The 23,001-nt window shown below is 37.1% G+C and overlaps 1 protein-coding gene across 2 annotated transcripts in view; it reads left to right on the top strand.

The window, feature by feature from the left end:
* The first annotated feature begins 2,415 nt into the window (after positions 1–2,415).
* The window catches only part of LOC132307993 (protein FORGETTER 1), a 32,669-nt gene continuing 12,083 nt past the window's right edge, over positions 2,416–23,001 (top strand). The window contains exons 1-10 of one of the 2 annotated variants that reach the window (XM_059805927.1): positions 2,416–3,056; positions 8,492–8,557; positions 8,718–8,891; positions 8,971–9,101; positions 9,266–9,342; positions 10,828–11,009; positions 11,175–11,252; positions 17,790–17,922; positions 18,925–18,985; positions 19,067–19,148. In XM_059805927.1, coding sequence (XP_059661910.1) covers positions 2,634–3,056; positions 8,492–8,557; positions 8,718–8,891; positions 8,971–9,101; positions 9,266–9,342; positions 10,828–11,009; positions 11,175–11,252; positions 17,790–17,922; positions 18,925–18,985; positions 19,067–19,148 — 1,407 coding nt within the window. In that variant the 5' untranslated portion in view covers positions 2,416–2,633. Of the gene's footprint in view, positions 3,057–8,491; positions 8,560–8,717; positions 8,892–8,970; positions 9,179–9,265; positions 9,343–10,827; positions 11,010–11,174; positions 11,253–17,789; positions 17,923–18,924; positions 18,986–19,066; positions 19,149–23,001 lie in introns of those variants that run through there. The other variant, XM_059805928.1, reaches the window with a different exon arrangement.

Genomic DNA, 23,001 nt, shown 5'->3' with positions numbered 1-23,001 from the left:
TTTGTGCTCAAATTATAAGAACTTTAGAAAAAAATTTGTTTTAAGATAACTATAAAAGACAGTTAGATTAGTTTGAGGATAAGTTACTTAGATTAGTTTTATAATATATCCGTTATAAACATAGTTACATATAAGTTTATAATTAATGTATAAGTTATAATTATACATTACTCAAATGATATAATTCATCTTTTATAAATTTAATAAATTTTTTAATAATTAAGGACTTACTTGGTTTGTGCTTGAATAATAAGAACTTTAGAAAAAAATTTGCATGTCTAGCTAATTTTGTTACTTTATTTTTTTCCTCTAGCAATGTGCATGTTTTGTTCAATTTTTAATTTGTCTTCTCGAGCAAAGAAATATGCTCCAAAGTCTAAAGATAGAAAGTTTTGAATTATTGTGTTTCACCTTTAAAAAGGAAGAGTACTTAAGCCGCATGCAATTGTACGCAAATAATTATTCAATTTACATAATTGTAAATGAAGGCAAACAATTCTTAGACGAAATAATAATATTAAATGAAATCTTAAAAAATAAACTGAGGATAACAAAACTATTTTATTTATTTTGTAAAGCATAATAATCATTTGGCCATTTCACCTGCCTAAAATTCAAGCCGGACAAGGACCTTTTTACCCCATTAGGTATACTGACGGACACCTGAATCCTCCACCAAAAAGCTTATAGGCAAGCACTCTCAAATTTCAGCCGCCAATGATAATCTAATACTCCGCAGTAGACTGCTAATAACATGCAAGACTATATGCATGCAAATTTCTTGTAAAACAAGTCTTGCCTCTAAAGAATTGTGTTTAGATTTTTAAAAATAAAGATAAAATTGTCTAGGGTAGGCAGAGAACGAAAGAAAGAAAAAAAAAGAAAAAGAAAAAGAAAAATAATGGAATGAGTGAGTAGGGCTGCAAGTTGGTTTGGCCCAACCTAGCTCAGTCCCAACCCAACCTCAACCCGAATCGGGTTGGGTTGGACCAACCCAAATTACACCCAACATGGGTTGTAGTCATAACCCGAACTGAATTTTTCGAACGAATTGGGTCGGGTTGACGAGTTGAGATTTTTTTTTTTGGGAAATTTATATATATTATATTATATATATATATATATGTATGTATATTATATATTTTTTATTATATTATTACTATTATTATATATATATATATATTTAGGGCAAATCGTTTCAGCCTTACCAATCGCCGCCTCCATCTCTCTTCACGTTCTCAACTCTGAACTTGCCTTATCTCTCTCTCTCTCTCTCTGCAACTGCAAAGTACTAAATCTACAAGGATCGGAATTTCAAAACCTATATATTTCAGTTTATCCATCTGTTGCAATAATCAAAAGTTCAAAACCTATTACTTATATCAAAACCCAAATCAGCATATCATTTTAGATTGTTCAAAAAATCAAAACCCATATCTTTCAGTTTCCATCGCCCGCTGTTCCAGTTTGGGTTCGCTGTTCGCAAGCTTCAACCACTGTCTCTCAACTCTCAAGCTTCGCCCATGGACGGCGGCAGAGACAGAAAGAGAAAGAAAAAGAAGAAAGAGAAAGAAAGAAATGAGAAAAAAATAATAATAATAAGCCCCTCTTAACTCTCAAGCTTCGCCCCCTCTCAACTCTCAAGTTTCGCCCATTAATGGCTGCAGAGAGAGAAATAGAAAGAAGAGAGAGGATGATGAGAGAGAGAGTTAGCGAAGAGAAGAGAAAGATGATGAGAGAGAGTGTTAGCGAAGGATGAGGAGAGAGAAAGTTAGGGTTTGTGATATGTGTTTATCGGGGAAATTTTTTTTAATTTTTTTTATGAAATGTTTAATTTGGGTTTTCGGGTTGGATTCGGGTTGAACCCAGCCCAAACTGAATAAGGTTGGGTTTTAAAAAAATTCAAACTGACTTAAACCCAACTTGTGAATTTATATGTCCAGATTTTAAAATTTATGGGCTGGACTCGGGTTGGGCTGGGCTAGCCCGCCCAAGTTACACCCCTACGAGTGAGTGACCGACAAGAGAAAATAGTGAATGCTTGAATTAATTGATATGATTTACTTTTGTTATGCGAATGAAAGAATTAATCCCAACAATGTTAAACTCATCTTCAAACATTACTTGCATTTTATTTTCTCATGTTGCATTCTAGTTAAATTTTTAATAAAAAAAATCACAAAATCATTTAATTGTGCATTTTTTTTTTAAAGGACAATTATTGGCTCAATTTATTTTATATGACAAAAATAGGGGGAATCTCATTCCCAAATAAGTAACAATTTCTAATAGTAGCATTATTGTAGTACTACAAATAAAATACTACTGTTTGGTTGTGTCACGCGCTTCGCACGTGCCCTTGAGGAATGTAAAGTTGGGAGTAGATGATTGGATACAACCCAACACATCTCAAGGGAGTCGTGTTATTCCTTTCGCAAGAATACGGGGAGGAGGAAAGTAAAGAGGAGAGAGAGAGAGAGCGCCAAGAAGACCTCGTACCAGCTCTTTGCCGCTCTAAAATCCAACCGTCGCTCTCTATCAGTTCTCTCATCCGAAACTCCGATTGTATAAAATCATATATATACACATCCAATAAATATTGCAGGAAAAAAACGGCACAGTGAGTTGAGAAAATGGGGCAGCCTTCGGTGCCTCCTACTCCTCCGCCGGCCCCACAATCACCGGCCGGAGGTGGCGGCGGTGGCGGATGCAAAGTCCGGTGCGCCGGTTGCGGCATGATCTTAACAGTGAGTCACGGATCGATGGAATTCGTCTGCCCTACGTGCCAATTGCCTCAGATGCTGCCGCCTGAGTTGATAAGGCCCCCACTCCCAAGCGCCACCGTGCCCGCTCACGGCATTGATCCCTCCAAGATCCAGCTTCCCTGCGCTCACTGCAAGGCCATCCTCAATGTCCCTCACGGCCTCTCGAGGTTTGCTTGCCCTCAGTGCCGTGTGGACCTCGCCGTGGATGTTTCCAAGCTCAAGCACTTCTTCCCCCCTCCCCCTCTTCCTCCTGCTGGTACTGCTCGGCCGCCTCCGGAAGAAGTCAACGAGGTTTTCTTCTGATTACTCACTCACTCAATCTATATTAGCTACTAGCACCACCTCTATGGGTTTAAATGCTATTCAAATTAATGAAGTTGGGGAAATCCTTAATTATTTGACCTAAATTGCGTGGTATGATGTCATCATGCATTGAAAGTTTTGGTTTCAGTCACTACCCAGGTGGGTTTTATCTGGGTATGCTGAATTATGTGTTTTAGACTTCAAGTATAGCACTTTATAAAGTGAAAACCAAATACAGCTATATTTCAGAAATGCTTGGTGTTTTAGACTTCAAGTATAGCATTGCTGTTCAGAAAACCTAATGACTTTTTTCTCAATCAAATAACTCTGCTGTACCATTCATTGTCTCCATGGCAGTATATTTAATTTATGAACATGAAAAAGTTATTTTGCTTTCAAACAAGAGGAACATTGGCAGTATGAATAAAATTCTTTTGCCTTAAAAGAGAAGGAATATCAGCAATCTTCTTAGGGTTCTTGTTCTTTTCCTATTAATAAAATATCTGGCTTCCGTAGCTTTCAATAAAGCAATTTTTCCTTAAGGAAGATTGCTAGTCATTCCTAGGATCTCTTTCTCTCTCTCAAATGTTGAATGGCTGACATTCATCAGGGGGGATTTTCCACAACAATGCACTCTGTTCATGCTATCAGTATTCATTTTCTTAGCGGTCGTCATCATCTTCCTTGCCTTAATACCATATGAATGGGGTTGGCTACATAAATTCTCCTTTTACATTCTTTTATATTATATGTCATTTCAACTATAATATTTAAAATTTTAAAATCTTTTATATTTACTTCATCCCACATTAATTTTGGTCGTCCTCTCCGCCTTTTATCTTGTACGAGAATTAACCTTCCTCTTGTTACTGGTGCATCTATATGTCCTCGTTGTATATGTCCATATTATATTAGATTACTTTCTCTTATTTTCTCACTAGTGGGTGCCATTCCTAATTTTTTTTAGCAGTCCATGACCTATATTTGAATAAATTTGTGAGAAGACAGCAAATCCAAGTGGCACTTTATGAATGTATTTATGAATGTATATTGATCATGGAATTGTATTTATGAACGTATATTGGTGGCCCTTTAAGTTGTAGGTGTCGAGGCGAATATTATGCTTCATTACAAGTGGCACTAGTGGCACTTAGATGGACCAACTACAATATTATACTTCATTGGAAGTATAATACTTAGTATAATACTTCATTAGATGGCACTTGATGAGTTTAGTGAAATACTGAAATACAAAATCTATTATAAATTTGTATTATTCGGTGGATGTCCCCTCCATTTTACCATGTAACAAATTGCTTGTGCTCTCCTTTTGATGAGGAACATGCATGCTTTCCAAACTTCACATATATTGTTTGCATTTGTGATATTTATTTATTTTTCATTTTTAAGATTAATGAACTCACCTATCAAAACAAATATAACAAGCACAACTACATGAGAAGCGAGGGAGAGCGAGTGAATTCATAAGTACTAGGTCTATATAAGGGTTACTGTTGGGGCAGCGAAAGCACGCGAACAATGAGGATCCAATGAAAGCCAACAAAACAATCACACACAAACACAAGATATACATGGTTCACCCAAACTACGTCCATGGATAAGAAAAGATTCCACTATGATTCGTAGAGATATTACAACAATAGAGTAGCTACACCGCATACATGTTTTTTCATCATGTACTACTCCACGAGCCTATCTCCTCGCTACTAGTGACCCTCGGTGTTTTCCTTACTCTACCAACCCATAAACTACCTCTACCCATCAACTCCCCCATGAGACGACATCTCACTCAATCTCTTAAGTCTCAACCCATAACCTAGGTTCCTATTTATAGAGTTCCAAAGCTAATTCCTTGTTAGATAAGGATTACAATTTCTTAGAGCCCAAGACAGACTTGATAAGAAATTTCCTAACATAATACAATTCTAAAATAGAAATCTAATTAGAATAGGAATTTGAGACGCAAATTCCAACAATCTCCACCTTGACTCAAATTTCATCTAGCCAATCATCCCTTCCCACAACATTCATCAATAAAATTATTTTGCAGCTTCAATCTTGACGATACTACTGCCAAACTCTGATTGTTCACGCTATACATTGCTCAATCAATCAAACTTCCAAGGCTCCACCTTGACTACTCGAGCTCCATGCCGTGTAACCAAGCCAATTAACTCCACCTGCAACTGAAACTCTTTGTAACACTCATTGAGACTCCTTGTGTTTTCTGGATCTCCTTCACTTTCGGCCCTGATACCAAATTTGTTGGGTAAGCGGAAGCGCGTGAACAATAAGGATCCAATGAAAGCCAACAAAACAATTTTTTTTTTTTTTTTTTTGATAAGTAAAGATGTATTAAAAGGCGTTCAAAAGGGGAATGCATCCTTCATAAAATACAAAAGGCTAAATAGGGCCTCTAAATGCTCAAAGAGTCCAAAAAATCAATTATCTCATCCATGGATTTACAATATTTCCCAAGAACCAAGAATAAAAGCCAACAAAATAATCACACACAAACACTAGATATACATGTTTTACCCAAACTCAGGGCTACGTCCATGGATGAGAAAAGATTCCACTATGATTCGTAGAGATATTAGAACAATAGAGTACTAACACCGCATACATGTCTTTTCACCAATACCATTCCACGAGCCCATCTCCTCGCTATGTTTTCCCTACTCTACCAACCCATAAATTACCTCTATCCATCAACTCACTCATGAGTCATGAGACTACATCTCTCTCAATCTCATAAGTCTCAACCCATAACCTAGGTACCTATTTATAGAGTTCCAATTCCAATTCCTTGTTGGACAAGGATTACAATTTCTTAGAGCCCAAGACTTACTTGACTAGAAATTTTCTAATAGAATACAATTCTAGAATAGAAACCTAATTAGAATAGGAATTCGTGACACAATTTCCAACGGTTACAAATCAAAGTCCCAATCTATTTTCTTTATTTGTAAATTGATGAGCTCAGTGACAGAGCTAGGAATTTCTTTCAGGGGAAGTATTGAACATGATCAATTTTTTTATTTTATTTTAGTTTTTTAAACTAACATGGCAATTAACTGTGTAACAAAACAGCAAACCAAAAAATAGAAGTGCAGTAATCAAGATTCAAATTCTATGTCATTATTCAATAAAATATGCGTTAAAAAAATTCAAAAATGTAAAATATGAAAATTAAGTGCATAAATTTGCAGTAAATTTGCATAAATTTGGTATTCATTGGGTCATGCCTCGGACCTCTCGGGAGTTGTTAGATATGTGGAGGGGCCAATGGGTGGGGGCCCAGGCCAGAGTTTTTTGGAGGGTGACCCCTTTTTGTATTTGGTGGAGCCTTTGGAGAGAGCGTAATGGAAGATCTTTTGAGGGGAAGAAATCCTCCATTGGGGTGTTAAAATTTTCTATCATTTGTAATTTGTTTTGTTGGGGTCAGGGGAGAGACTACTCCTCTCTTGAGGATATTGTTGATTTTATGAGCTCTTTGAGTTCATAGGCTTCGTTCTGTCTTTGTATAGTTTGGGACGCGTTCCCCTTTTGAACGCTTTTAATACAATTTACTTATCAAAAAAAAATTTGCAGTAAAATTTGAAGAACAAGAGAAAAAGAAAAAGAATAAGAAGAGAGAAAAAGTTTACTGCACTTGCAACTTGAGTGCAAGAATAAAAAATTCTAAGAAAAGAAAAAAAAAAAAAAAAACAAAAGAAGAAGAAGGAGAAAATAGAAAGAAAAGAAAAATGAGAGAACTTTGAAAGGAAAATTAGGGTTTGATTGAAGAAGGGAATTGCAATTTTTTTTAAGGGATCAAAGAAATTTGAAAAAGCAAAAAAATAAAAGAAAAAAAAGGAGGAGTTGGAGAAATTTTTAGAATGGGAGAAATTTAGAGGGGCATTTTATAAGATTTTAAAAAATTATAAACAATAAAATAAAAATAACACGAGGAGCCACATTGGAGGGGGGGGGGGGGGGGGATCTGGATGATTGAAATTATTCTTGTAGTAGTAGAGGTGGATAATGGAATGGAATATGAGGAAAGGATGGAATTAATTTTTAAAAAAAATGTGTACTTATTATGGGAGATTTTGGCATGATGATGGTGTTGCGATGTGATCCTAGAGGACTTTTTTTAAATACATTATCATTGGTGGTGGATAAAGATAATTTTGTGGAGGTCTATGTTATGGCTTTAGATAATGAGTTGTTCAGGATGTAGCTCTTTGAAGAAATGTTAATATTGGGAGGTTGAGGATGTAATGGATTTTTTGGTCTCTGTATAAGATTTTGATAGATTGGGTGAAGGTGTGGATGAAATGGATGGACACTAGGCTATTTGAGGTAAAAGAATTTTATTAAGGCTTTAATTGGGGTATATATATATATATATATATATAACTTGATGGGTAAATATACTCACTCACACATGTCCACTTAATGGGCATATTGATAACAAGGAAAGCCATATTCATAGAACAAAAACTTTTTTTGAGCTTTTGTTTTTTGATCGAGTGACTGGAATTTTTAGTCCTACCTTGGATATATTTTTTTTTCTTTAGACTGTTTAAATTCTTTAACTTTATATAGGAATACATAAACATTTTGATAATGTCACGTGTACATGGGTTGCAGCTCCTCTGATGCCTTAAAATTAGTCTTATTTACTTGTAGAAAATATTAAAGAAAAGCACCTATAATATGATTATTCTTAACAATTTAGTTGTTTACTCCTTTCTATTATCTCCTCAATTCTATATATTTATTGTTTTAACAATATTTTACTTTGCATTGGATTTACCTCTAACCTTTGAACTGCTTAAGGATGGTTTTTCTTTTCTCCTGGCCCCAGCCTGACCTTCATACTTGTAGGCATTGGATATTCTGTAAAGCTGTGCATGAAATTTGTTTAACTGCAAACTTCTTTCTAATCACATGATTGGGCTCCTTGAAAAATCTAAATTGTAAGGGAATATATCCTGACAGTCTTGATAATACCAGTTTATGTCTTTGTAGTCAAGGTCAAGTGAAAAATTTGACGGCTTAAGTTCTGGTGTTCTTTAGAAATCGAATTTATTTGATGCTGATAGACGTGTTTATATTGCAGATGCTTCTGCTAATGTGAAGTTCTTTTTTATTTTTTATTTTTTCATCTCAAGATACTTTTCTTGTCTGTAAACATTTTTTGCTGTTAATTAACTCAAAGACACTTTCCTCATTCGAATATATTATATTTTTTCAGAAGAGGAAGTTCTTAAAGATTCTTATGCACAACTACATTACCTTTCTTTATAGCCTTGGAACTTGTGTTGTTATATGCTTTAAATTATTGGAACAAGTCGATTGACAAATTTTCTATAATATGCATTTGTTCTTGTTCCTACACTGAACAATTCCAGGTAGCCATTGAAGTGGAACGAGAAGAAGATGAGGGTGGCATGGCGGGAGAAACGTTTACAGACTATGTGTGTGTTTTTTTCTTTTCTTTTCTCTTATTTTATGGAAATTTGTATTTCAAATTCTACTTTGGCGATTAGTGTTCTTGCTTGACTTGTCAGTTTAGACAAATGGAAACTAGTATTGCAGACTTGTCTTTCATTATTTATTTATTTATTTTTTATGCAGCGCCCTTCCAAACTATCTATTGGTCCTCCCCATCCCGATCCTATTGTGGAGACATCGTCCTTATCTGCAGTGCAACCACCTGAACCAACTTATGACCTTAAGATCAAAGATGAACTTGAAAGTTCAAAAACATTGTCATGCTTGCAGATCGAGACGTTGGTTTATGCTAGTCAGGTTTCATTTAGATCTCAACTTATGGTTTTTAATTCCGAGCGTGCTTCATCACTTTCCATCTATTTGGTTTTCATGACAGAGACACCTTCAGCATCTTCAGAATGGTGCTAGGGCAGGATTTTTTATTGGAGACGGAGCTGGTGTGGGCAAAGGACGAACAATTGCGGGGTTAATATGGGAGAATTGGCACCATGGGAGGAGGAAAGCATTGTAAGAATTTTGTTGATCCAATCTGCTCAGATAGACATTTCTAATGGTTCTATACCTCATTTGATTGCTATATTAAGGTCTGATAACTGAATTAGCACCAGGAAATGATTTGTCCTAAATTTGTGTGTTATAATGGTTTTCTCCTTCTAATGATCTTTACACAGGTGGATTTCTGTTGGTTCAGACTTGAAGTTTGATTCAAGGAGAGACTTGGATGATGTGGGCGCAATGTGTGTTGAAGGTAGACAAGTCTTTTTAATGTATTTTTAGGAGTTTTGTCGTACTTGACTTCTATCTCTTGAATATTAGCTATTTTTGTGTTAATCTAGGAAACTCTCTCTCTCTCTCTCTCTATATATATATATATATCTCTCTATGCCAATGTTTGTATTGAGATTTGTAATAGTTATGAACTGATGCATTGTCACATGCATTTTCTATGAAAAAGAGGGCACTGATTTTTAGTTTGGTGTGGGTTGAACTTGTTACTAGTTCCAATTGTGAGCGAAATGGTGGTTTTGTTTGTGGAGGAGAGCATATAATGAATGAAGATATATATATATATATATATATATATATATATATATATATATATATATTAGTTAGATTTTGGCTTGACCACTGTTATGGTGAGGGTTCCTTGTGTCAACTATTTCGTGTTCATTTAGGATTGTGGTTGACGGCTATGCTATGGTTGCAGATTATATGAGTTTCACAGACAGTGAATTGGTGTGGGTGTGTGATACTCTTTTCACGGGTCTTTAAAGGATTGTGAGTTGGACAAGTTAATAGCCTTCCATGGCATTCTTTATGTACAGGCCAATGATGAGTGAGATGAGCTTTGGGTAAGGTGGGGGTGATTGAGAGGCTCAATTTGAGGTGAGATCTTTGTATTGCATGCTTTAGAGTGGTGACTGGAAGGACTTTTCTTGGAAGGCTATTTGTGCAGTAAAGCTCTCCCACAGTGGCCGTTGTACAGTGACATTTTTCGGGAAGATCCTGACCTTTTGGTGAAGAGAATACAATTCATGATCAATCAAACAGCTGCTTGATCCCAGATTAGGGATGTTCAAGATCAGTTTGGATACTGCCCGTTAAGCTTGAGCTTGACTCCTTTGGCTAATTTAGCCAATTTTAAGATCAAACTAGAGCTTGTTCTCAAGTTGGAGCTCGAGATCAAGATATATAAGGAGAAAAATTGATTATAAACCCAAATAAGCTCTAATAAACAATTAATGTTCATGAACCTGATAAAAAAACACTTGAATATATTTGCTAGCCAAAAGCAAACCGTAGATTGTTTGAGCTTGGCTTGTTTATTTATACTGAGACATTTTATTCTACTTTTATGGAGGCAGTTGTCCTCCTCACAATGGACATATTAGCTTTCTCCATATAGATATGTGTGTATATATACAGATAGGCGAGGAGCAGAGAGGGAATGGGAAGTAAGATATAAAAATGCACACTGAAGTAGGTGAAGTGTGGTGCAAGGATTGCGATCCTCTCAGGTTTTATCTTTCTCTTGCCAAATTTAAGGAATTAACGGACTGCTTCAAACATATCTAGTTGATGCTTTTCATTCATGGTATGGTGTACTCTGTGAAATGCTTGTGTAATATTAATCTATTCATTTATTTGTTTATTTTTTTTCTGTTTTTCTGATTCCATTTGGTTTAAATTTAAGGCACTGCTGTGTTGACTTGTAACAAATTTTTGTCTGCAGTCCATGCTTTAAACAAGCTGCCTTATTCTAAACTTGATTCAAAGTCTGTTGGAGTTAGGGAGGGAGTTGTTTTCTTGACATACAACAGCCTTATAGCATCTTCGGAGAAAGGTCGTTCTCGTTTGCAGCAGCTTGTGCAATGGTGTGGACCAGAATTTGATGGTCTTGTCATATTTGATGAGGTACTGCATTTTCTTTCCTTAAGGAAGAGATCTACTAATGTGACTGTTTCTCGAAATCTTAGTTTCATAATAGCAGTTATTATGGTGTAATTGATCCAAATACTGTGCCAGGATTGCAATATCTTCTCTACCTCTTATTGTTTAGGGTTAATGGCTTCATTGTAGTGCCACAAAGCCAAAAATTTGGTACCTGAAGCAGGAAGTCAACCGACAAGAACAGGCGAAGCAGTCATGGAGATTCAGGTTTGTTATCCAAACTAAGTCCTCAAAACATGTAGTGTGCATTTATTGTTCTTTCTTGTTAATCTTAGATTCACCAGGGGTACTCATTAAATTTTGCTTCTGCAAGTAAATAGTATATGGGCTTGGCTGTTTCAATTCTCCTCTATCTATCCATCCATCTATCTATCATTTTCCATTTGTCTTCCAAACCGGGGTGTGTGTGTGTTTTAAATTCTGCTGAAAGTGAGTATGTTGTCCTTTTGCTAATGTTTGCATTGGTATTGCTGGCATCAGCTACTATCCTGGTGTTAAAAGGGGAGATTTGTCCCACATCGGATCCGGATGGGAGAGTGAGTGATTGGGTACAATTGGGTGGGTATGTAGCACTACTTAAGAACTTAAGCTTTTGGGTAAATGGGCAAGTGCCCACCCGTTACAATTGGTATTGGAACCAAACTTAGTCATTGGTCCGGTGCCACGCCAAGCTCCTGGTCTGGACGGCGTCCGGGTGAGCCACCCGAGTAGACAGGGTGTCTTGACCGCAACGAGGGTGTTGCGAGTTCGGGTGGGGGAGAATGTTACAAGGGGAGATTTGTCCCACATTGGATCTAGATGGGAGAGTGATTGGGTATGAATGGGTGGGCATGTAGCACTATCCAACATCTTAAGCTTCTGGGTAAATGGGCAAGCGCCCACCCATTACACCTGGCCATCCTTGTGTACCCACTGCTTTGCTTCTCCTTTTGGTCAATTTTCTGTTGTGTTTTATGCATATTTGATTTCCTTGTGAACCTTTTTTCTGTTGAGGGGAGGGGTGACCTTCAGTTTTTCTGGGAAAGATTTTTAGAAAACTGTTGTTGCATACAGTGGATCATCCTTTGCTCATTCTCCTGTCTATGTTGCTGATTTAAAGGAGATATATGAAGTTCACAAAGTTCCTATTGTGGATTATCCTTGGTGGACCTGCTTGTAACTTCACCTGCTCTGTCTTAATGCTAGTAACACTCCTAATTAGAATTATTAAATCCTGTGTATGCTTTGAGGGGTATCGGCTGATGAATGGCTTTTATGCCCAGCATAGATTCTCTTTTGGTTGATTGAAGTATTTGCTTTGACTTGGGTAGTTCACTTCTTGCAACTTTTGTATGTTCAAAGCAAGTCATAGTGGATGCAAGGTGCAGCTTGTTGTGACCTTTTATGGTGTGTGGGGATGAGATTTCTCTCCAGGACATGGTGTTAGTTTTCAACTGGGGTCAATCTCTGAAGGTTTTTAGGGGCAAAAGGAACTATCAATTGAAAGTTTCTCCCTTAAAACTAACGCAATCCATGATCATTGGTTGCACCAGGTTCATAGGATTTTGGAGCTGTTTGGTACTATAGTGCCTTGTCTGAGATCAAAGGTCAGTTGCCTTAAGGGAAATGTATAAAAAAAGTATCCAGAATTGTTAAAATATAAGGAGGCATAAATGTTTGGATATTATGTCTCATGGTGTTGTTCTTTCATAGCAGCATGTGAGAAGAGCTGAATCTTCTCTGTTTCTTATCCTTCAGCATTAAACTCCAAAAGAAGGAGCATGAGGCTTAGGCTTACAGAGAGTTGATCAATTTATCCTCGTTCCAGTTAGTTTCATCCATATGAGAATTTTCAATCCCGTCTACATGTGTTGGGAGAGGTTATTTGGCTTATTCCTGGATAACATGTAGAGAACAATAAGTATTATTTAGGAGAGAACTCCTGAAATCAGAATACTTCTATCCACAATTAGTTTTATGCTAGGCTGAGGTTATGGATAGATTTTTGGTTTATGGTTCAAAAGATGGTTGGCTCTATTGATGGTGATAAGTTGCTGGAGCGGTGAAGAAGATGTTTCCTAGAATTTCTGGACAGTGATTTGTTATAGATTTGAAAATTGGAATGTTAAAGTAGATGTCTGGAAGAAGAAATGGAGGGTATGTAATCAGGAGTTTGGGTTGAAAAAGTTACAGAAATTAGGGATAATTTGCAGTTGGAACAACAAATTCTTAGTGCAAAGTTGTAGAGAAGAATATATTCTGGGACTCTTACTTAGAATCCTTTAGGCATCCTACTAGGTTAGGTTGCATCATATAAACCTTTGAATCTTCTGAAAAATAGTTTAAACTGCACTCAATTGAGTTGAAAGAGTATATATTTATAAATAAGATGCTTGGTTTTTTGTACTTCTACCAGGATTAGGACTACAAGATTAGAAACTACTTAATTTTTTTTAGTTAGATTGGTATAAATAAAGCTATTGAAAGTCATACACAAAGGCTCAGTAAGACAGATAACCCCAACAACTAACAAATTAAATCCATAAGCTACTAAACGAAGCCACATAATGCGATTATTTAAGTACCCTTGATCGGATTAAGCATTAAGAAAATATAAATGCATCCAACTAGCAGCTCTCTCTCTTTCTTTGTAATAACTTATTAGTTTCATCCTATTTGAGAATAAACGTATATTCAGACTTTTTTTTTTTTTTGATAAGTAAGAAATGCATTGAAAGCGTTCAAAAGGGGAACGCATCCCAGGAGAACAAACACAGGGCCCAAAAAAACAGCCCTCTAAGCCTTCAATGAGGCCAAGAAAACAACAAAATCCTCAAAAGATCTATAATCTCTACCCGTAACCCAATAAAAAAGAGTGGAAAGAATATAAAACTTAAGAAAAGAAGTAGGCCTCTCCTTGCCCTCAAAATATCTTCTATTCCTCTCTAGCCAAATGCACCACCACACACACAGAGGCGTAGCCCTCCAAGCATCACGAATATGGGCCCCCACAGAGTACCCTCTCCAAGCCTCAACCATCTGTCTAGAGGAGCGAGGCATAACCCAATGGAACCCGAACAAACAAGCATCAAGTCCCAACAATCCTTGGCCATGGTGCAATGTAAAAGAAGATGATCCATTGTCTCCTCATCCCGAAGACACATGTAGCACCAATTGACAAGAGGCTAGTTTTTAGAACAAGAGGCTTTTTAGTTGTCATGGAAGCAAAGCCTTAGTTTTGGGTTTCACAGAGAGTGACCAAGAAAAGACTAGCATTACATTAATATGTTAAGAATTAACCAACCAACGTAAGGTTCTAGTTCAGTATGAACAAGAGGAAAATCGCCGAGGCAGAAGAAATGACTGAAAGAGACATTATTATGAAAACTTCAATGTGTGTTTTGTTCTGGAAAACAAGAGGGAGTTTTGCAATAGACAAAAAACATTCAGGTAAGATGTGACTAGTCGTTAAACTTGGGTGGTATCTCCTGTCACCCTTTAAGGGAGAGATGCAGGGTTATTGTTGGAACATGTGTGCATGTGTGTTACTTATAAGGGGAGAAGACATACGCAGATTGGGAAATATGTACTTAAAATAATATAATATATCTGGACCATGTCAAGAAAAAGTTGATTTTGGTGCAACATCATTTTATTGTGGAATTCAGATTTGAATGGACCAGAGGCAGTGAATTTTAATTTGAAGTTGGAGAACCATGTGCATTAGTGCATACTGAGTATGTAGTGAACATAATGCAGAACATTTACAATTATTTTGGGAAATGCAATTTAAATTTGACCTATCTATCAGGGGCAAAAAAAAAAAGAAAAAGAAAAAAAAAGAAAGATAAAAGACTAAAGAAAGACGTCATTACCTAGTGCAGTCTTCGTTAATGGTCTTGGAAGGGTATGGATTTGGTACAAACCTAACCTTTGGCATCATTTGCACAAAACTATTACTTCGTACTAGAGCCATGTTCTCATGCTTGGTAGTCCTAAATGCCACTGCACTGAGCAGTTTCTCCTAAACCCAACTTAATTATATTTTAAAAGTAACAAACTATTAATTGATTATTTTAATAATATCAATCAAGGGTTGCCAGCAGATAGGCCTCCACAAATGGTGCTTTTATAGTTTCGCTTTGGTTTAGTTGTGTTTGGGGAAGGAGGGGGCTATTCTCAACAAGCCATTGAAAAATAACAATTCAAACCTATTTATATTGGGTGGGTTAGCAAGGATGGGTGAAATTTGCCAGCATTAACTCATGTCATTCTTCTTAAGTATGTCATGTGGTTTGCGTCTTTGTGAGATGCTGTTAGTTGGACAGATTCTCTTTTTGCTTGGGATTTTTTATTTTTTTATTCAAAAATAGTCTTTTCTTCACTATCTAATAATCCACCTTTTTTTTTATTTTTTATAAGTAAGATTTTATTAAAAACGCTCAAAAGGGGAGCGGAGCCCAAAGAAACAAAAGGGCGAAAGGGTGCCTTAGACCTTCAAAGAGGCCAAAAAAACAATAATCTCCTCTGTAGATCTATAATCTCTCCCTGAAACCCAACAAAAAAGAGTAGAAATAATAGAGAACTTAAGTATAGAAACAGACTTCTTTTTTCCATCAAAATATCTCCTATTTCTCTATAAACCAAATACACCACCAAATACAAAGAGGCGTAGCCCTCCAAGCATTTTGAATGAGAGCCCCAACAGAGACGCCTCTCCAAGCCTCAATCAACCCTCTCGAGGAACAAGGCATAGCCCAATGGACCCCAAATAATCCAAGCATCAAATCCCAGCGGTCTCTGGCCATGCTGCGATGTAAAAGGAGGTGATCAACTGTCTTCTCATCACACAAGCACATATAACAATGATTGAACACCACCTGATTCCTCTTCCTCAAATTATCCTGGGTTAAAATCTTACCCAGGACGGAAGTCCAAGCAAAAAAGGTGACCCTGAGGGGAGCCTTAGAACGCCAAATAGACTTCTAGGGGAAAGGGTCTCCGGGAACAATCGAAAGGCACTTGAAAAAGGACCTAACCTCGAAACGACCCTGTGAGTTAGGAACCCAGAACCAACAATTTGACTCCCCAAAAGTGATCACCTGGCTATACAGAAGCTCCAAAAAACGAGAAACATCCTCGATCTCCCAATCCTGAAAGTGCCTCCTGAACTGAATATCCCAAGTCAGTCTCCCGTTATCAAAGTGATAACAGTCAACCACCATGGCCTGTCGGTGAGAAGCAATCCTATAAAGCCGTGGGAAAGCGAGAGCAAGAGGAAGCTCCCCACACCAAAGATCCTTCCAAAAACTGATCCTCCTACTATCCTTGATCCGAAAACGAACATGCTTGCAGAAATCATCCCAACCCCTCCGAATGTAAGTCCAAACCCCCACCCCCCTTGGACCACGCAACACAAGAGAGCACCACCCACCACTGCTTTCCCCAAACTTATTCGCGATAACTCTCCTCCAAAGCCAATGCCTCTCAATCCCAAACCTCTAGAGCCATTTACCAAGGAGAGCCTTATTGAAAGGCAACAACCTCCTTAACCCTAAGCCTCTACACCGAATTGGTCGGCACACTTGATCCCACCGAACTAGATGATACTTGAACTCCTCTCCTTTCCCCCCCCCCCGCCCCAAAGAAAGTTGCACTGCAATCTCTCAATTCTCTCCGCCACTGAAGAGGGAATCTGAAACAGAGAGATGAAATAAGTAGGAAGGCTAGAAAGGGTGCTCTTAATCAGAGTAACCCGACCCCCCTTGGAAAGGTACTACTTTTTCCAACCCGCCAACTTCCTCTCAAATCTATCCACAACCGGATCCCAGCTCCCCACACATCTCTAATAATCCACCTTAAATTTCTGAAAGTTTCAAGTGTGGAGCTATTAGCTTGCTATTCTATTGGGCAGTTAAGCATTTATTTTTTTAGGAATATCTTCCACCCATTTTCTATTGTGAATTATACATGTAGGACATGGCCATGGGATATGTCCGACACGACACTGGTATGATGGGTGGAAGATATTCCTAATATGCCAGAATTACCATTGGATGCTTTTCCTGGTATGTTCTCCTTAAGAGAGTAGTACTCGCATTAGGGACTTTATTATGTAACCACATCCTTTTGCCCTTAGTTATTAAGAAAAATATTTGGAACCACTACAATTCAACCTGTGCCATAATATTTGAGGATTAATAAATCCAGCTAATAGACATACCCTTACGTGACACGTGAATCTTAGTGCATGTGATACAGTTTTTGCTTGATTGTTCATCTTTTCATTTATTACAAACTTGACTTGAGTTGGAACTGTATTCCTAGATTTGGTTAAGATGGGAGATTCTGTATGCCATCTTCCTCTGGGGCCACACCAGCTATATGTAATTCATTCTATTTTGATCTTTTGACGAAATATATTATCCCAAAATTTCCCAGTGATTGCTGTCCGTCGTAATGGAGCGTACACCAAAAGATCCACCTTTTCTTTTGCAAATATGAGTTGCTAGTTGCTTGTATAGTGTCTTTTTTGGCTCAGATGGGCATTAACTGGTGAGTCTTATATAGGGAAATTGGTACCTTGAGTACTTTAGTTTTGGAATTTATTAGGGTTTTTATTGCTTTTGTTTTTCTTCTCTTCATTGCCAATTGCTGCCTAGCTTCATATTATTTTAACTAGTCAAGTTTGTGAGTTCCTGTTGTGAGATGTCTTTGCATGGGTCTATTGGGTGCTCTTGACTGTTCACTCCAAATTTTTAACAGGCTCGACTTCCTGAAGCTCGTGTTATTTATTGCTCCGCAACTGGTGCATCAGAACCTCGCAACATGGGTTATATGGTTCGGCTTGGTCTTTGGGGAGCTGGAACATGTTTCATTGATTTCCGTGATTTTTTAGGTGCGATATATATTGTCTGGATTCTGGAATTATAAAATGACTTCTTTTTATTTTTTATTTTTCTTTCTAATTTATCTTTCTGGCTTCGAATTCTAGTTAGAGTATTTCTTCCTTCCCTTTATTCTGCAATGAATTGTTACGTATTTTTTTGTCCCGGTAAGGTACTATGGAGGTTAATAAAATTAGTATGGTTGCTTAAGTACAGTGAAATGTGAATCTCTCTCTCTCTCTCTCTAAGTGACACCTGTTAGCATTTTAATTTTCTTAATTTTTGTGAAACACGGTGAATGTTAATTCAGGATCATAAATGATAGAATCAGCGGAATACTGTTTGGCCATATCTTCACCTGAATAATTGAGTTGTATATTTTTCTTAATTGTTGATAACTTCTTTAGAAAAAGGATCTTCATCGTTTTTATGACCTTAAAATTTGTTGTGAGTGAACATGTAGAACTTAGAACAATGTTAGAACTGCACTCAAAGCCGCCAATTTAAGGATCTTGTGCCATTTGTGATATTGCTCCTTTTCTCCTAATAATACATTTGTATGTGCTGCTTTCTTTTTTATCTTTTCCCATTTTCCCGTCTGTTCTGTAATTAGTTAAACTGCACACCGTAATTTCTCAATTTCTGTTGGGGTTTTCAGTAGAAGGCTACAATCTATAGTTTTGGGTTTAGAAATTATGTGCTTCCTATGGTTACATATTTTTTCTTTTCCTTGCGGATTAATCATGAATCTGTACATTCTTTGTTGAAATATATAAATTTTTATATTTCATCACAATTATATAGAAATATTTATATATTTCAACAATAGAAATATATAAATATTTCAACATTCTTCAACTTAGATTTGGTTAGCTTGATCATAAAAATCTTATTCCATCTCTACTTTTTGTCACCGTAAATACTTTTTTCCCCCCAAATTCAAATACATTTGTTTCTTGTGCAAAAGTTATCTAATTGTGTGTATTTTACCTGGATTTTTTTTTTTTTTGCAGTTGCTCTAGAAAAAGGGGGTGTTGGAGCACTAGAACTTGTTGCTATGGACATGAAAGCAAGGTTGTGAGGTTTAGAATTTGCATATGAAATGATTTGTACCGTATGCTGCTATATCAATTTACATCACGTTTCACCTGGCAGGGGAATGTATGTATGTCGGACACTTAGCTACGAAGGAGCAGAGTTCGATGTTGTTGAAGTACCGATAGAGGTCAAAATGATGGTATAAGCCCTCTGTCTGCTATTCTATTTGGGAAAAAAAAAAACTATGATTAGTGTTCTATTTCTAATTGGTTATTTTTGCTTACTGTGATTATATTTCTATTCTCGCGGTGCTTGTTTCTTTATGTATCTTGAACTAATGTGCAAGGCTAAACTGCATATAAAACTGTTTTCAGTTACAGCTAAAGTATATTGCAGTACTAACAGCAGGTTCTAGTCCTCAAAGTAATGTGGGACTGAAGTTTAAAAAAAAAATGGTTTCTTTCATGGTTTCACCCTTTTATCTTCTTAATTTGCTTTGGGATATTGGAAGTTGATATTGGTCTAAATATCCCTGGTAAAGCTCAGTTGGTTAGTTGCCTGCTTTGTTGATCATTTATAACCCTGACAGAGCTTGCTATTTCTTTTTGTATTAATTTTTTTTTTTTTTGAAATGTGCACTTTCTTCAGATGATATAGGAAAGTCATTGTTAACCTATTTATTTTGGTATTTTTGATAAATGAAGAAGTGCACTTAGAAAGGGAACTGAGGAAGATAATTCTGTTGGGAGTGAAGATACAAGTATGTAAAACCAAACCTATAGGCTTTGGTTTATTTGCTTCTTCATGCTGATGCAAGATCAGGATCTAGATGCGGTAGCGGCCTTCATGCCAGTCTATTGATGATGGTCGTCCCTTGTGGGGGGGGGGGGGGGGGGGGGCTGGGGGGGTGGGGAGTGTGGCCACCCCAGTTCGTTTTTGGAAGGCTGTATGTGGTAGATGCTGTAGGGGCCTTCTTTGAGTGGAGGATAAGTTTGAGCTGAGATCATTTTATGGGACACTCCTTATGGGGGAGGAGGTGAAGTCATCCTGGTTCTTTTTGGAAGGTTATGTGGCCTACCAGAACACCTTCGAAGGAGGATTTTCTAGTTGGACAGCGGTGTTTAGAGGGTTCTCAACATTAATAACATGGTAAAGAGAGGTATTTTACAGTTAATTGATCTTATATGTGCAGAAGGAATGAAGACCCTACCGCATTCCAGCCCTGGGGCACCATAGCATGTAGTAGTCATTTATTGTATCCTCCAGTGGCCAGGGATTTGAGGCCCCTCCTTTCCGCGCACCATAAGTAGATGGGCGGCTGATGCTCTTTCCAGTTGGAGGTATTGTAGATTGGATGACGAGCCATAGGTACTGTGGTAGAGAGCTCCATCTTTGGTTATGGTGCAGTATTCAGGAGGAGAGAATTAGGCAACCTTTTGGAGTGGAATTGTCGTTCTTAATCTAAGCTTTGGAAGTTGAGCTCCCTATCTTTTTGGAAAACTGAGAGGTCTTTTATTTTCATTGATTCTTTTGTAAAGATCTAGTTGACTCGAGAAGATATGTTGCCTTTAGTATACCATTAACTGTACACAGGTGTTCCCTTTTTGCCGTTACCTAGTGACAATTTCATTTACTAAAACAAGTACAATAATGCATGTATGTTGCCTATAATTCTAAAAAAAAATGGATAGAAAGAAATGAATACATCTTTTATCTATTATATATATAGATTTATAATATATGTGTGAAAGATTGTCTATGATTTGATAACATTGCCCTTACCTGTATGAAATTGTCTTGTTTGACATCTTTGAAATGTTCTGAGGTTGCTCCATAAGTGAATAATTTCCTCATTTGTGGGGCAAACTGTTGATTATCTTTTCTTGCTCCATCCTTTTGTGGAGAGAATTGGTCCTTTTTCTTCAGCATTGGTGTAATGGTTGGGTTCTCAACTTCTCGATGCTACTGGTTGACTTTTTTACTGCATCCTTTATGTTTTGGAGGTTTAAAATGGAAATGATAATGGAGATTCTGTACCCTTGAAACTATATAAATCATTTGGAATGAGAGAAACAACCTGTCATCATCTTCAATATGACCAAAGTCAAACCCTATTATTGATTCGGGATTGTGCATTCTAATAGCAGAAAACAGAGGTTTGATAATAAGAACAATAAGGGAGCAATGGAGGAAAGATCCGATTTGGTCTGTAATCATATATTTAAGAACGGAAACATGATCATGTTGTTACTAACCCAGATCGAGCTGGGGATTCCTTGGATTTGGGAAGATCCCGTTGCTGAAGACTTATGGAACTATGAAGAATTCTAAAGTTGCCATGACCTTCAACAAGATATTGCTGAAGCTGTTAAGGGAGACCTCGCAAAACTCAGGAACAATGATGAAAACAAGACCATTGTTTGTGTATGGGTGCTTAAATGGAGCTGATTTTCCTATATTTATTTATTTTCAGCAGATCTAGGGTTTGTCGATGATTGCATTTAGATCTTGAGATGGTTGGTCCTGTGTTTTGATGGGGTGATGAGAAAGAGCAGGTAATGTAGTGGTTGATGAACAGTGATGGGGTACGATTTAAGAGATTTGCTGATGATTGTGTTTTGGATCTTGAGATGGTTGGTACTGGTTCTAGGGGTGGCAAAATTCGACACGACCCGCTAACACGACACCAAATTAGCAGGTTTGGGTTGACCTTAATTGTGTTCGTGTCATTATCGTGTCAACCCATTTAATTAATCGTGTCGTGTTCATAATTTGGAGCTCAACCCGTTTAACCCGATTAGACCTGTTTGATTAATCATGTCATAATTATATTAGGTAAACCTGATTAACTCGTAATATGTCTTAACCCAATTACCATGGGCATTTCTATTATTTCAATATAAATCCAATGTGGATGTTGTATGTAGCCCTTTTTTTTTTTTTGTAATTGTATTGTCCCAATTATTCTTGTTTTCATGAATTTAGTCATCCATCATCTCAATTTTTTCATTATACTTACATTTTGTACTTTAATTAACGTGTCCATGACCCATTTAAGTTAAACAGGTCATTCAACGAGTCGTGTCATTACATGACCTGCTTATTAAACGGGTTACACGGTTCGTGTTCATGTGGAGGGTTTCTGACACGATTATTAAACGGGTCGTGTTTGGGTTGACCTGTTTAGCAGAAAATTCATAGATTGACACGACACGATTATAACCCACCAACATGAATTGCCACCCCTAAGTGGTTCTAATGAGGTGATCAGAAGAGCAGGGTAATGTAGTGGTTGATGAACAGCTATGGCTTACAGTTTTAGCTTTTTATAGTTTAGTGGATTTTGTGATTGGGTTGCCAATGATGGACAAGGACGAGAGGTGGTGCGGTTAGGATTTGTGGACGTTAGGGGTTAGTGAATAAGAGTGATGGTGATGTGGAAAGTGAAAGGCAATTGACAGTGATCAACAAAAACTTTCTTTTGCTCTAAATAGTCTAGGATCGTTTTGCTCTGAACTTGGATCTTTTTCTTTGATAACAGAATGAAAGAATGGAGTGAGAAGTAGAAGAGGAGATGAGGCTAGAAGAAAAAAGGGGGATAACATAGACGGAGGGGATGAGAAAGAGACTGAAAAGACGAAGCTAGATAGACTAAGGGGTTGAGAAGAGCAAGTTCAATGGAGGAAGAACACAAGAGATCTGAAACAACCAAAGCTACATAATTATGTTACATACGGTTAAAAGTAAAACCTAAAAACTAAATAAAAGAAAATACCAAATAAATAAAAAAATCCTAAAATTTGAATTACAAAGGTAATCCTAATAAAATGTCTGTCTGTGCCTGACATAAGTGCAAAATGCATCCTGATCTCCTTCAGTTAGGTTTCTGGATGATACTGATCCTGAATCGTGCATAATGCATGACTAGCTAAATGGAATGATGTACCCCACTGAAAATTTTACCGAGTTCCAGCACAAGTGTGCATTATGAGTTGTATTTTCAGTTTACATGGTTATGCTGAGCTGCTCTTTTTTATTTATTTATTTATTTA

The sequence above is a fragment of the Cornus florida genome, unplaced genomic scaffold (genome assembly GCF_030987335.1).
Source record: "Cornus florida cultivar Cherokee Brave unplaced genomic scaffold, ASM3098733v1 CherokeeBrave_3.0.0_Hap2_Chr05, whole genome shotgun sequence".
Taxonomy (NCBI): domain Eukaryota; kingdom Viridiplantae; phylum Streptophyta; class Magnoliopsida; order Cornales; family Cornaceae; genus Cornus; species Cornus florida.
Note: the sequence above shows the minus strand (reverse complement) of the source record. Positions and strands in the feature narration are given on the sequence as shown.